The sequence below is a fragment of the Marmota flaviventris genome, chromosome 7 (assembly GCF_047511675.1).
Source record: "Marmota flaviventris isolate mMarFla1 chromosome 7, mMarFla1.hap1, whole genome shotgun sequence".
NCBI lineage: Eukaryota > Metazoa > Chordata > Mammalia > Rodentia > Sciuridae > Marmota > Marmota flaviventris.
This window is the reverse complement of record NC_092504.1, coordinates 4,148,218-4,160,563: the sequence shown is the minus strand read 5'-3', so window position 1 is coordinate 4,160,563 and position 12,346 is coordinate 4,148,218. Positions and strand designations below refer to the sequence as shown.

Here is a 12,346-nt window from a genome sequence, read left to right as displayed (position 1 = left end):
CACAGAGCCAGTGCCTGGCGACAGCCTTCAAAGAGCCACACAGAGGAGCCAACACAGCGCACGCTGGCCACCGCACTGCCTTGTTGTCCAGCCACTGATCCCTCTCCCAGCCAGAACTGAAATTCCTGGCAGAGGGGAGCCATGTCCCCCACAGTGCTTGGGAAGGGGGAGGCACACAGCAGGACAGAGACCCAGACAGCAACTGGGGGCATTCCTGCCATCACAAGACCGTCTTCCCCAGAATCAACAAGGATCCTGCCCAGGACTCGGAGGAGGTATGTGGGAAGGCCAGGGAGTCACTTCAGTGGAAGAAGTCAGGTCACCTCGTGTCAGTGTCCTCCCCCCTGGCTCTCCATCGAAGGCCAAAGGCACCTTCAGGGTTAGTTCAGAAGAACAAACAGAGGCTCTGTCACCCTGGGCCTCAGGAGGACTACACGCGAGTGCGCTGTACCAACGTAGCTCTATTTAGAGAGCCACATTCTGTGAGGACTTCAACACATACTGGAGAGAACTGCATCTGAATGCAAAGTCACAATGCTCCAAAAACTAACTGTTATATGTTTTGCGGTATTTTTGTTTGCTTTTAACTTGAACTCTCTTTTCCAGAAACACAATCTCTGCACATTTTTTAAGGAAACCTGACCACTCTGCTTCTGGGAAGATTGGCTCTTGTCTTCTGCTTGACCTCTGCACAACGGCTCCTGCTTGCAGCATCTGCACACACGCTCACACACACACACACACGCACACACTCTCACACACACCCTCACAGCATACTCACACACATTCATACACGGACACACTCGCACTCACACACTCACGCACACATGCACTCTCATACACACTCACACATATACTCACATACTCTCAGGCACACCCACACTTGCACTCACACACTCACACACACATTCACATGGACACACACGCACACATTCACACACACATATACATACTCACTTTCATGCACACACACTTGCACTCACACTCGCAGTCACACACATATGCACACACACATTCACACATGCATACACACCGTCATGCACACACTCATACACACACACACATGCACACAGTCGCACACACGCATACTCTCTCTCACACACACACACACACACACGCACACCAGTCAGACACAGGAAGAACCACTCTGGCAGGAATCCCTCAAGAGCACAAGGCCAGGCCTCCAAGGCCACCCGCCTCCAGCTCCTGTGCTTGACAGAAGCATGTGTGTCTTTGTTAAAGGGTTTTTAATGTTATATTAAAGCTGTTTCAAAACATCTACAGCCTGGGCCACGAGCTAGAACGATGCAGGCAGCACCGGCTGAGGCTGACCCACGGCCCCCGTGGCATGGGGCCTCCTGTTAGCCAGGTGGAGTCCCATGGGGACCTGGCGGGGTGCAAGGAACAATATCATGTTTTCATGCTCTAGCTGTCTATTACACTTCAAGAGTGCATTTAAGTCATTTTCTCCCTCTTCCTCCTTAACAATTCCTGTGACATTACTTCCACTTGTAGCACAGTGGGCAAGTCTGGGCCAGAGAGGTGTGTGCTGGGCCAGTGTGGAGGCCTGTCTGTGAAGAGCACAGGACCTGGGACCCACACAGCGATGCCCGAGGGAACCTGTGTGATCCTTGAGGATTCCGGCAAAGCCACTTGAAAAACTCATCTCGATCATGTTCGTCTACTGCTGCCTGAACCAGGAGGGGCATTTCCGTCTCCTGCACATGCACCAAGAGACCCTGCAGGGACCCAGAAAAAACCAAGGTGACTCTTTGTGGCAGGCAGAAGCATAACTGCACAAACGACACAACAACCTGGCAGAATCCATGATGTCAGAGGTGTGCACGTCCTATGCCCAGAGATGCCCCGTGAGGGTCCCATCCTAAGGAAACTGAGGCATAAAGCCAGAGGACATGCTCTACAGAGCTCGTGGCACGTAGATGCCCAAAGAGGTCCCACTCACGAGGATGGCTGAGAAAATTCTGAGTGGCAAGAGCCCTGGAGGACAGTGGGGTGTGAAGCCACTTATGTGAAAGTCTGAAACATGAGCAACCATGTCATTTATGGTCATGGTTCAGGCATGCCAAGGGATAGCATGGTTTGGAAGCATACACAGATATCACCAGACTCAGGACACAAGTTCCCTCGGAGGAGGGAGGGAGGGAGAGAGAGATCAATTCTACCTGTAGCGTTCTTGACCCGCAAACAATATAAATGATAGGGGACAGGATTTCTGGGAGGTGATGCCTCATAGATAGCATCAGTGCCCGGATAAAAGAGGCTCCAAGAGCGGCCTTTGCCCTTGCCACCATGTGAAGGCACAGTGAGAAGACAGCTCTCCACTGCAGAGCAGCCATCTCCAGATGCCAAATCTGTGGCACCTTGGTCTTGGACTCCCAGCTCCAGCACCTGAGGGAATGCTGAGGGAAAGAAGACACCACACACTGTCCGCTGGCTTGCTTGTTTCTGTTGTTTATAACCCACCCAGCCTACGTTACTTCATTAAAGTGGCCTGCCATATTCAAAATTAGAAACACAGTGAACAAAACAAATTTAACAGCAGATTAGAAACTGTCAGAGAGAAACAGTGAACTGGAAGGTAGCAAGGAAAACAAGCCAGACTGAAGAAGAAGAAAACAGGACAGTGAATACAAAGAAGGGATAAGAAGTAAACTTGAGATGGTAGGACAAAATCAAACACGGTCTCAAGGAAGTGGGGATGGGGTAAAGCTGTCTTTTAGGAAAAGGTCTGAACAATTTTTCCCAAAAGATGACAAACAATCTACCAATTTAAGAAGCTCAGCATGTATCAAGCAGAATAAACAAAAAGGAACCCATATCCAGACACAATGAAGTGAAACTATAGAAAATAAAAATAAAAGAGAACTCCCTAGGGCAATCTGCAAATGGGGACAGATGGCCTCCTTAAGATGGGAGCCACATGAAGAGGGACTCTGATAGAATAGCGTACCCAGCTGTCAAAGACAGAACTATTCAGCTTCATCTATTTTTAGCTTGAAAAAAAACTAATCAAAATAAAAGAAGATCTAGGAAGAGGATGGGAAGTGGAATGGCTCAGAGTCACCAGGCGACCCACCTTCAGCCACTGCTCAGCTTGCTCCTTGCTCTGGACTGCGAGGACAAGGGGGTCGGTGCCTTGCTGGGTGATTTTCAGCTCATGCTTCTTCTTCTTGCTGTCTTTTGGGATATAGGTGATGTTGCAGCCTTGGAGAGGCAGTTCCATCTGAGGCTGCTGGTCCTTGGAACTCTTATAGCACTGCATTCAACACAACAAACCAATGTATATGGTAAGGAGGCTTGAAGAGAAACACTGATAAAACCCAGCATAATAAAACCACGAGCACAGGCAAGCTTCAGGGGGTCTGATCCCAAAGTGTAGACGCTCAGCAGCTGCAGACCAGCAGGTGTCAAACCCATGCACCACTTCACACCAGCTGGTGGATGTGCCTGTTAATTCAGCAAAGGTTTACTAAGCATCCAGAACATGCTTCAGCAGGAAATAAAATGTTCCTAGTGGGATGAGCCTATGTTCTAGTGGACTTACTTCACTAAGTGGATATACTTACATAAAAACACTTACATTTACATGAAGAATAAAGTGGAAAGTGCACTACCAGATTTGGTGCAATAGCAAAGCCCTAGCATGGAGCCACAGTCTAATAACGTGACACCTGTGGCCTGTGCTGCTTGGCCATGGCCCTCCCTTTCTGAAAGGCAGGCGAGTCACTTTAGTAAAGGTATCAACATGGGTGCCTGGTGGACAGCTATGCCTTGAGTTCGCCCCTCTAGTGTGTGAGAGCAGCCAAAATGCAGGCTGCTCCACCTACATCACAAAGTTCACGAGGTCCACTGAGTCCCTCACAACTGAGACAGGTTCCCGTCGCTCTTGCTTACTCTCCATCTATAACAGAACCAACTCTGCCGCAGCCCCTGCCTGCCTGCCCTCTCTGTTTAACTGTAGCACTTAGAGCCCAAGCATTACTCTTAATGGGGATACACAGCCCCAGAGGCCAGATATCTGGGTCCTAGCTCTGTTAATATGGAATATGGTCCATGTCCATGTCGTAAGGCATGTTCACTGTTGGCGTTATTGTTAAAGCCCACTATCAGCAGCACTCCGCCTGCTACTAGGCACTGGGTGCTCACATTACAAGAGCCACTTCATACATGTCTCACAGCTGTCTGTGCTGCAGATTAGGAAACTGAGGCTCCACTGGGTAAGTGACTTGCCCAAACAGGACAACTGAAGAGTGCAGACAGGACTCCAGCCCACAGGGAGAAGGGCAGGGCCTGCACTCTTAATGGGGACACAGCATTGTTGGTAAGGAATCAACGAACAGGCACCAACTTTCAGAGCAGTTTCTAGAGTCCTTCCCTGGTTCATAGTCTTAAACCCACGACTCTGGGGTAAGGAGAGATCCACTTTAAAAACTTCCAACTGATGGCAGCCTGCCGAAGATGGGAAAAGGAAACTCTCCAGAACGGCCCACCTCAGGCTGCTGTGAGTGCTCACCATTTAGCAGAATTTTGAACTTGAATAAATGTAAAAAAAGATGGGAAAGGAAAGTAACAGCCTGTGGAGGAATGAGGGGTTTACAGTTTGTATTTTTCTGTAAGCTAATGCCTTGCAGTGAGTAAGTCATCAGCAACATGACAAAGGCAGCCTAGTGACGGGCAGAGTGGCCCAGAGAGACTGCCTCTGGAACAGGACATTACCAAGGTGGCCCCTAAGAGCAACTTGGCTGGGGCCAAGGGTGGAGCAGGACCTGGCAGGGAGGCCATGCAGTTCAAATACCAGGCCTCAGGGACCCGCGGGAGGCGGGAACTGCAAGGCCCTGCTGCAGCTGCCCCAGGGCTGGTCTGAACACGGCCCTGCGCACAGATTCCAGGAAGGAAGCTCGACCTCCGGCTAGAGGACCCCTTCTAAGAGGGCTCAGTGACCCTCCCAGCAGCCCAGGAAACAAGTGTTCAGTTCTGAAGGGGGATTGGGCGCACCATAGTGCTACCCCAGAGCCACCTGGGCGGAAGACCTAACTGTTCCAGAGGAAGATTCAACAGAGTGTTAATGGTATGTGTGTGGGAGGACGGCGAGGGTGCAGGGAGGCGCTCATTTCTGTTTACAGCCTTCAGCACAGGCGAAGTTTGGAAGTCACTTGCTTCTATCCTTGTAGCTTTTTAATGTCAATTAGGTCATCCAAGTAGCTGGATCATAGGTTATTTCCGAATGGAAAAAGTTTCCTAATAAAAATAACTAATTCTGATCTTGCATTTTATCAAAGACCATGCTGGTTCTCCATTAATTTCTTCTTTAACATTTATAACTAAGCTCTAGTACTGCAAGTATCATCCTGGCATGGAGAGGGAAACTTGCAGGAGACCAAATGGCAGAGAAAGGCGAGGAGGAAGAGGACAGTGGAGAGGTGACGGAGGGGACCAGGAACCAGGGCCCTAAACTGCTAACCCACAGGTGGCCAAGAGGCTCTGCACCATGCCCACACTCCCCCGTGGGGTGAGCGCTGAGTGTGTCCGTGTGACACTCACAGCCTGCAGCCTCTGGCCTGGAGCATAAGGAGGGCCGTGCCATTCCTGCTTCTTCCGTGCTCGGGAATTCCCAAGGGCGGCATTTTTGGCACGTCTGAATTTGGGAGAAATTCAGGCCACACGTGTGGAAAAATATGTACTCTCAGTGTTTAAAAAATAAACAAAAATAAACATAGTCCTAGGAATCTAAGACTCTCACAATTCACAGATAAAATTGGGTTAAAAAAAAAAGGATCATCTGTTCCATTAAACATGAAACAAAAATTTCCAGGTTTTCTGTTTTAATGACACACCTCTGAATGGTAATTTTCCCCAAGTTTAATTTTAAAGAAAAACCAAAGGTAAAAACATACCCTATAGTTCATAAATCTGATAAGCAACCTTGGATTCTACAGGGAGGGAGAGGGGAGGGAGAGAGGGAGGAGCCAGGAGCAGGGAGGGGTGGAGGAAACACCCCAGGCAGGCAGGGGGCCCCACTTCCTCACAGAGCCCCCAGGGAGAACACCCAGGCATGGGGGCTGTGCTTCCCACCCTGCTCTGGCACTCACTCTATTCCGCTCCTCTGGTGCTTGGGTTTAAAAAAAAAAAAACTTGGCCCTAAGCTTTCCAGAAGAATTTTCTCTTCTGCACACCCTCCCCAAGCCTTGAACGGCCTCCCCACCCCACTGCCATGACCTGGCTTTGAGGAATCCACTGACTCACTACAAATGAGAAAACCCATCTTGCAACTCCTGGCAAGTTTGTAACTGTGCCTTTCCACTGACACAAACCGCAGGCACAGCCCAGTGACAGGAGGGGCAGCCCTGGGGACGGTAACTGGGGCTAGCTCCCCGGCTCCTCCTGGTGGGCCCAGGGCTGCCGGGGAGCGCCTCCCTCCCACGGCTGGTGTCACAGTGCCCTGGGCCTCTGTGCCCTCTGGCTCTAAGGGCGGCTGACTGGAGCACCTCACCAGCAGCTTGGCGTCCTTGATGACACAGAGCAACTTGGTCCACTGGCCGAAGCGCTTCTTGCGCAGCAGGAAGGCACAGATCTTGGCATCCTTCACCAGGTCCATGGACGCCTCCTCTGAGGGCCACTGGTGCCGGGTCTTCTTCCCCTTCCCCTCCTCCTCCTCTTCATCATAGGACTCGTAGGAGCTGCTCATCGCATCCGAGTCATAATCTGCAGAGACAGAGGAGCACAGTGAGGGAACCAACCCTGGATGCTCTCTCCTCGGGCTCAGAGCACATCCTCTTACTTCTAACAGCCAAGGAATTCATGAGAAAAGAGCTTTTGCCTCTGAAGAAAAAAGATAACTCTCCAGAGTCCAGGAGAGAAGCTCAACCCAAGGTTTCAAACTGAAGTGTTCCAACTTCTCTCTCTCAAACCACCTGTCCACCGTTCCCGGGGCCCGGAGCTGCCTGGTGAGATCAGCCTCCCCTGCACTCTGGCTCACAGGGCCTTGGCTCCTGAGCCCACACCTGGTTGGTAAAGCCTCAGTCTACACCACCTTCTTGCCACTGGCCTCCTCTCATGCACAGACCCTTCTGGACTTCAGGGACCAACTAAAGGCCACTTCTCCCCGGAGTCACCCTTGGAACTGCACAGGAATTTCCCCACCCTTCCAATGGAGTCCCCTCATTCTGAAACACACTAACACAGAGCAGGTTGTTTTGAGTTTCCCAAAGACATCATGTTGTCCCTTACCCGAGACCTCTGCACAGGCGCAGCCTGCTGTGCTTCCACGCACCCTCAGGCCTTGACGTGGGTGAGGGTGCGCACCTTCAGCACTTGACTTACAGACACCTCCTCCTGCAGGCCCTCCCCAAGTACCAAAGCTGAGAGCCAGGCACCAGCCTGTAACCCTCAGCATCCAGGTGCTGAAGTTTTAATTCCCACGTCACTGCATTTAGAGACAGAACTTTTAGGTACAAGTAATGTTAAATGGGGTCATAGGGCAGGATCCTACTCCAACAGCACTGGCCTCACAAGAGGAGGAGGAGAGAGATCCCAGTGCCTCCGCACCACGCCCTCGTGTAAAGGAGTAAGAAGGCAGCACCCAGGCTGGGGTTGTGGCTCCGTGGTGGAACCTTCGCCTAGCATGCACGAAGTACTGGGTTTGATCCTCAGCACCACATAAATGTAAAATAAAGATATTATGTCCACCTAAAACTAAAAAATAAATAAAAAAAGAAGGCAGCACCCACAAGCCAGGCAGAATCCCTTGCAAGAACCCACCAGGCTAGCACCCCAATCTTAGCAATTCCAGCCTCCAGAGCTGGGGAAGTAAAGTCTGTGGTCTAAGAGCCCCTGCAGCCCAGTAGACGGCATTTTGTTCCACGCACACTGGGCCAAACGTTCCCATTTCCATGCATCCTCACGCAGCCATGCTGGGTGGTGAGCGGCTCGAGGCAGTGTCGATTCACTTCTGATGAACCCTAACCCTGGGATCACCAGGGACACATTCACTGTTCCAACACAGTTGAAGAAGGATGCCTGACGCAGCAGGACTGATAGATGAGGAGGAGCAGTGGCAGTGCCATGGGCCACACGACGTAACACAGGCTGTCACGCCCACAACGAAGCCAGTCAGGGCCACTCCAGGAGAACCGGGCTGCACGAAATAGTGACACTGACAGAGAAATGCCTTTTTCTTTGGGTCCTGTGACGGCGCCTCTGACCCAGCTCCCCCAAGGAGGCAAGGCAGGCAGGAAAGAGGAAGAGCAGCCTCGAACCAGGTTTTATTAGGGAGAAGCAATCCAAACGAGGCAAGGGGTCAGGTTTCAGGGGTGACTCTAGCTTCCTGATGTCTGCTGTCAGCAGGTTGATTGACATCTAGGAAGGCCACGCCTCTCTCATGTGCTGTGTGATGATCAAAGGCAGAGCCACGAAAGGGACACAACGTGCACAGCCCACAGGGGCATCGTCAGTCCAGTCCGCTCTGCGCTCAAGGTGCTCACAGCTCAGACGGCCCAAGGCTGGCTCGCCAAGTCTCCACATTCCCGTGCTCAAAGCTAGGGGGCGCTCAGCTCCTATGTGGCAGCTCCCGACCACAGACCCTCCACATGCATGCCTGTCACTACAACAGGGAAGTGCACCCAGTGGTGACGTTCACATTTCAGTGTTCTGGCAAAGAATCAATACTTGGGACAACAGATGAATGGTCGAAGGTGAACTTTCAGTGGTGAAAAGAAGCCGAGGATTTGAGGCAAGAACCAGACCGACAGCGTAACCCTAGCAACAGCCCTGAATGGGCGGGGCCCAGGGGAGGCACCTGCCATTCTGTCCAGGTCCATGCAGAGAGCCTGTGGGCGACATGCTGAGGAAACAGGCCGAGGGCTTGGTAATCATGTGGAAGATGGAGAGCGGCAGAGTGGCGGCCCTCGGGCGCTGCTTCCTGTCAATCCTCCCACAGGCAGCAGGGAGGATTGAGAACTCTCCACCCCTGCCACCACCGGGCCTGCCATCGGCCCCTGTCACACGGCAGCACAGGGACCACCAACCCTGCAACTTAGGTAAACTCAGCTGCCCTAGGCCCGCCACACTCCGAGTCTCAGCAGCTGTTGGCTGTCGGCTGCTCTGTGCCCACCACTGCTGCAGATCACCGCCAGAGCGCCTGGCAGGCTGCAGGGGGCAGACGCTGACGACCTAGCGTGACCCACATTATCACAGGCAGGGAGTGAGAACCACGAGTGCAGGACCCAGGAAGAGAGAGCTTCTCATCCAGACCCTGCACGAGAGGGGGCCAACAGGACGGAAGCCGAAGGAGGAGGTCTCGAGCGAGCCTGAGAAGAGGGCATGGGCCGAGCCGCTCTCGGCAGCCTCCAGGGCAGCAAGAGGACTGTGCTCCTGTGCCACAACTGGAAGAGACCAGGGTGGGCAGGCTTCGGGGTGACGGATTCCACCCTGACCTGGGCAACTGTTCACCTTGTGGGAATCACTGACGATATATTCAAATCTTATGCCTTTTTGATAAATAGATTGTATTTTTTAAATACCCATCAGTGAAGGGAAGTGACAGGGCATGAAACCGAGGATGGGTAGGGGGCAGGCAGAGCTTCTGTGCCCTGCTGTGGTCCAGCCAGATCAGGACAGCCGTGGACGCCATCATGTTTAGTTTGGAAAACCAAGAATCCCTCAGATCTCAGGTTATTTTCCTGGACCATCATGTTCAATAAATACTTACTGAACAAATGAAGAGAAGAGCTAGTGAAGTGTGAATACGGAAAGGAAAAAAAAGAAGAACTAGTGAACAATTTCGCCACACGAGGGGACAACCATGACGCGTTCCCTCGGAGATCATGTGCAGCACTTTCTTGTGTTCATGCTGACATGCACAAGCTGAGGCAGAGCAGGGAAGGGACAGGGCGTGTTCCAGATTACAAAGGCCCTCACTGGTGCTCTCAGCTGCAGGAGATGAGGCCAGTTGGGTCTCACTTGGAGAAAAAGAAAAAGGATACCCAAAGGTAACTAATCTGTCCCAAGCCACACCCCTGAAGGGTGGCAGCTGAAACAGGAAGCAGACCTCCTGGTTTTGAAGTAAAAGGTAAACCATGTCCCCAGGAGCCTGCCTCATCTCTGGGAATGCGCTGAGGCTGACAGTTAGAGAAAGACAATAAGTTCACTGACCTCTTCTGAGAGCAGAACTGAGTCATTTCTAGAAAAACTCAGCCAAGCCAGCAGGAAACAAAGAGAGAAGCAGTAACAGAGCCTCGGGGAGGACCGGTTCCCACGGACATCCCAGCCATTGCCCAGTGGCGAGAAAGTTGGCCCTTACTCCTCACCCAGGGCTGCTGGTGTCCAGCACTCAGACAGTGGCTTGGATCCCAGGAGCCAGCTGTGGTTGGCTGGGGCTCTATACCACACAGCCAGGTCAGGGACACTCTGTGACCAGTTAAGGAAGACCCGACTGGGGAAAAAAAATCACTGATGCCCTCTGTTATGGTCGCACAGGGCTCAGATACTCACAGAAACGTGGCAGGAAGGGCCACATTTGGAGGCCTCGTGGGAGAGCCCTGACAGTCTACATGGATGTCTACCCTTCATATGGGATGCTCCGATAAGCTGTTCTCTTTGAAGATAAAATACTCAACCCAGAAGAAGTATCAGGAAAGCAATGACAATGTGCACATCTGGCACACCCGGCCATCAGAGAGCGGGAACCTGCCTGCTGCAGTAGCCTGGCACCATGGCTGTCCACGGCCATCGCTCCCTCACTGGGATCACCCAAGCACTCACCCTCAACCCTCCATCAGAGCCGCACAAACTACAGACAAGGGGCAAGTGTGGAGCAAGTACCAGCACCCTCTCCTCTGTGTCCCCCCCAAGGAAGCAGGACGGGGGCAGCTCACCATGACACTCTGGCTTTGATAGCTGAGAGGAGAGAGCCGCCAGGCCTCTCTTGGCTCCTGGCTGTGCTTTATGAAGAGAAGGCAGAGGACGGCTCCCAAGCAGCAGTGCGTGGCTGTGTTCTGATGAGTGTCCCCCAAGGCCCATGTATTCAAGGTCGGTCCCCAGGGTGGCATGTCAGGTGGGGCCTGATGGGAGAGCTTTAGGTCATGTGACCTGGAGGGGGGCTGGGCGACCCTACCGCTCTCAGGTCTGTGTCCCAGCCATGCCCACGCATGCCCGCGATGATGTGCCGCCCTTGCCACAGGCCAAAGCAGTAGGGCCACTTGCTGTGGAACTGGAGCCTCTAGACTGTGAGCCCAAACAGCCCCGTCCTCTGTCAACTGCCTCAGGAGCCCCATCACAGCGACGGGAAGCTAACTACAGGGCTGTGCTTCTCTTCATTTCAGGAGTTCTGAGCACAGAGTTGGGCATAGAAGGAGGCATTTCACACACACATAAAAGACGGAATGGAAGGGCTGGGGCTAGGGCTCAGCGGTAGAGCATGCATCTAGCACATGTGAGGCCCTGGGTTCGATCCTCAGCACCACATAAAAATCAATCAAATAAAGGTATTGTTTCCAACTACAACTAAAAAATAAATACTAAAAAAAATGAAATAGAAGTTCAGCCTGGAAAACCAAGAGAACGACGCCCAGGAGCTCCCAGAGCTGCCATCGGCAAGTGTGTGAGCGCTCACACATCCGACCCGACACACAGGAGGCTCTTCACCTGCTTTGGTCTTAAATTCTAGTGGGGAAGAAACAGACAGTAAACAGGTGGGCTCTAGAGGACAGGATGTGTCCAGACAGAGTCCATCAGAAACATGCTGGTGTCTGGAGCTGCTCTCCCAGGCTTCAGCATCAGCTCGTGGTAACAGTGACCACACTGGACGCCCGGGGCTGGTGCCCTCGACGTCACAAAGGGCTTCCCCATACCATCTGCCTGCTCTACACACAGCCCTGCAGAGGCCCAGACTGAGGTAGAAAAACAGGGCGGGGGCACCGCTGGGGGCAGAAGCTGTGCGAGGTGGGGTGGGTGGCAGCTGCAGACCACGGGAGCCACATGAAGACCGCAGCTTTCACCCCTGGGTGGGCTGGGAGGCTCTGAATGAAGAGGTGACCTGCTCAGGCTCTGAGACGCCCAGACCGGCAAAGCCAGCCTGGCTATAGTTAGAAATGTATGGCATAAAGTTGGTCTATATACATATGGTATATGTACGGCCCACAGTCAGGGATACGTGGCATATGGGCTATAGTTAGGAATACTCTAACTCGCTCAGCTTCCTGGAGACTCAATGTATTTGAGATCATCTTGTCGTTCTCGCAGCTACTCTGAGGATCAGATGAAGGACACAGGAAAGCCCCACGTGACCCTGAACACCGAAGGGTAGGTGTACTGTACCTGTCACACTATG

At 52.4% G+C, this 12,346-nt stretch overlaps 1 protein-coding gene across 1 annotated transcript in view; it reads right to left on the bottom strand.

The window, feature by feature from the left end:
* Nucleotides 1-12,346, bottom strand: part of Afap1 (actin filament associated protein 1) — a 132,800-nt gene that overhangs the window by 47,843 nt on the left and 72,611 nt on the right. Inside the window, exons 5-6 of the mRNA XM_027937741.2 lie at nucleotides 6,512-6,723; nucleotides 3,098-3,277 (exon numbers count right to left, since the gene is read on the bottom strand). Coding sequence (XP_027793542.2) covers nucleotides 3,098-3,277; nucleotides 6,512-6,723 — 392 coding nt within the window. The remainder of the gene's footprint in view (nucleotides 1-3,097; nucleotides 3,278-6,511; nucleotides 6,724-12,346) is intronic.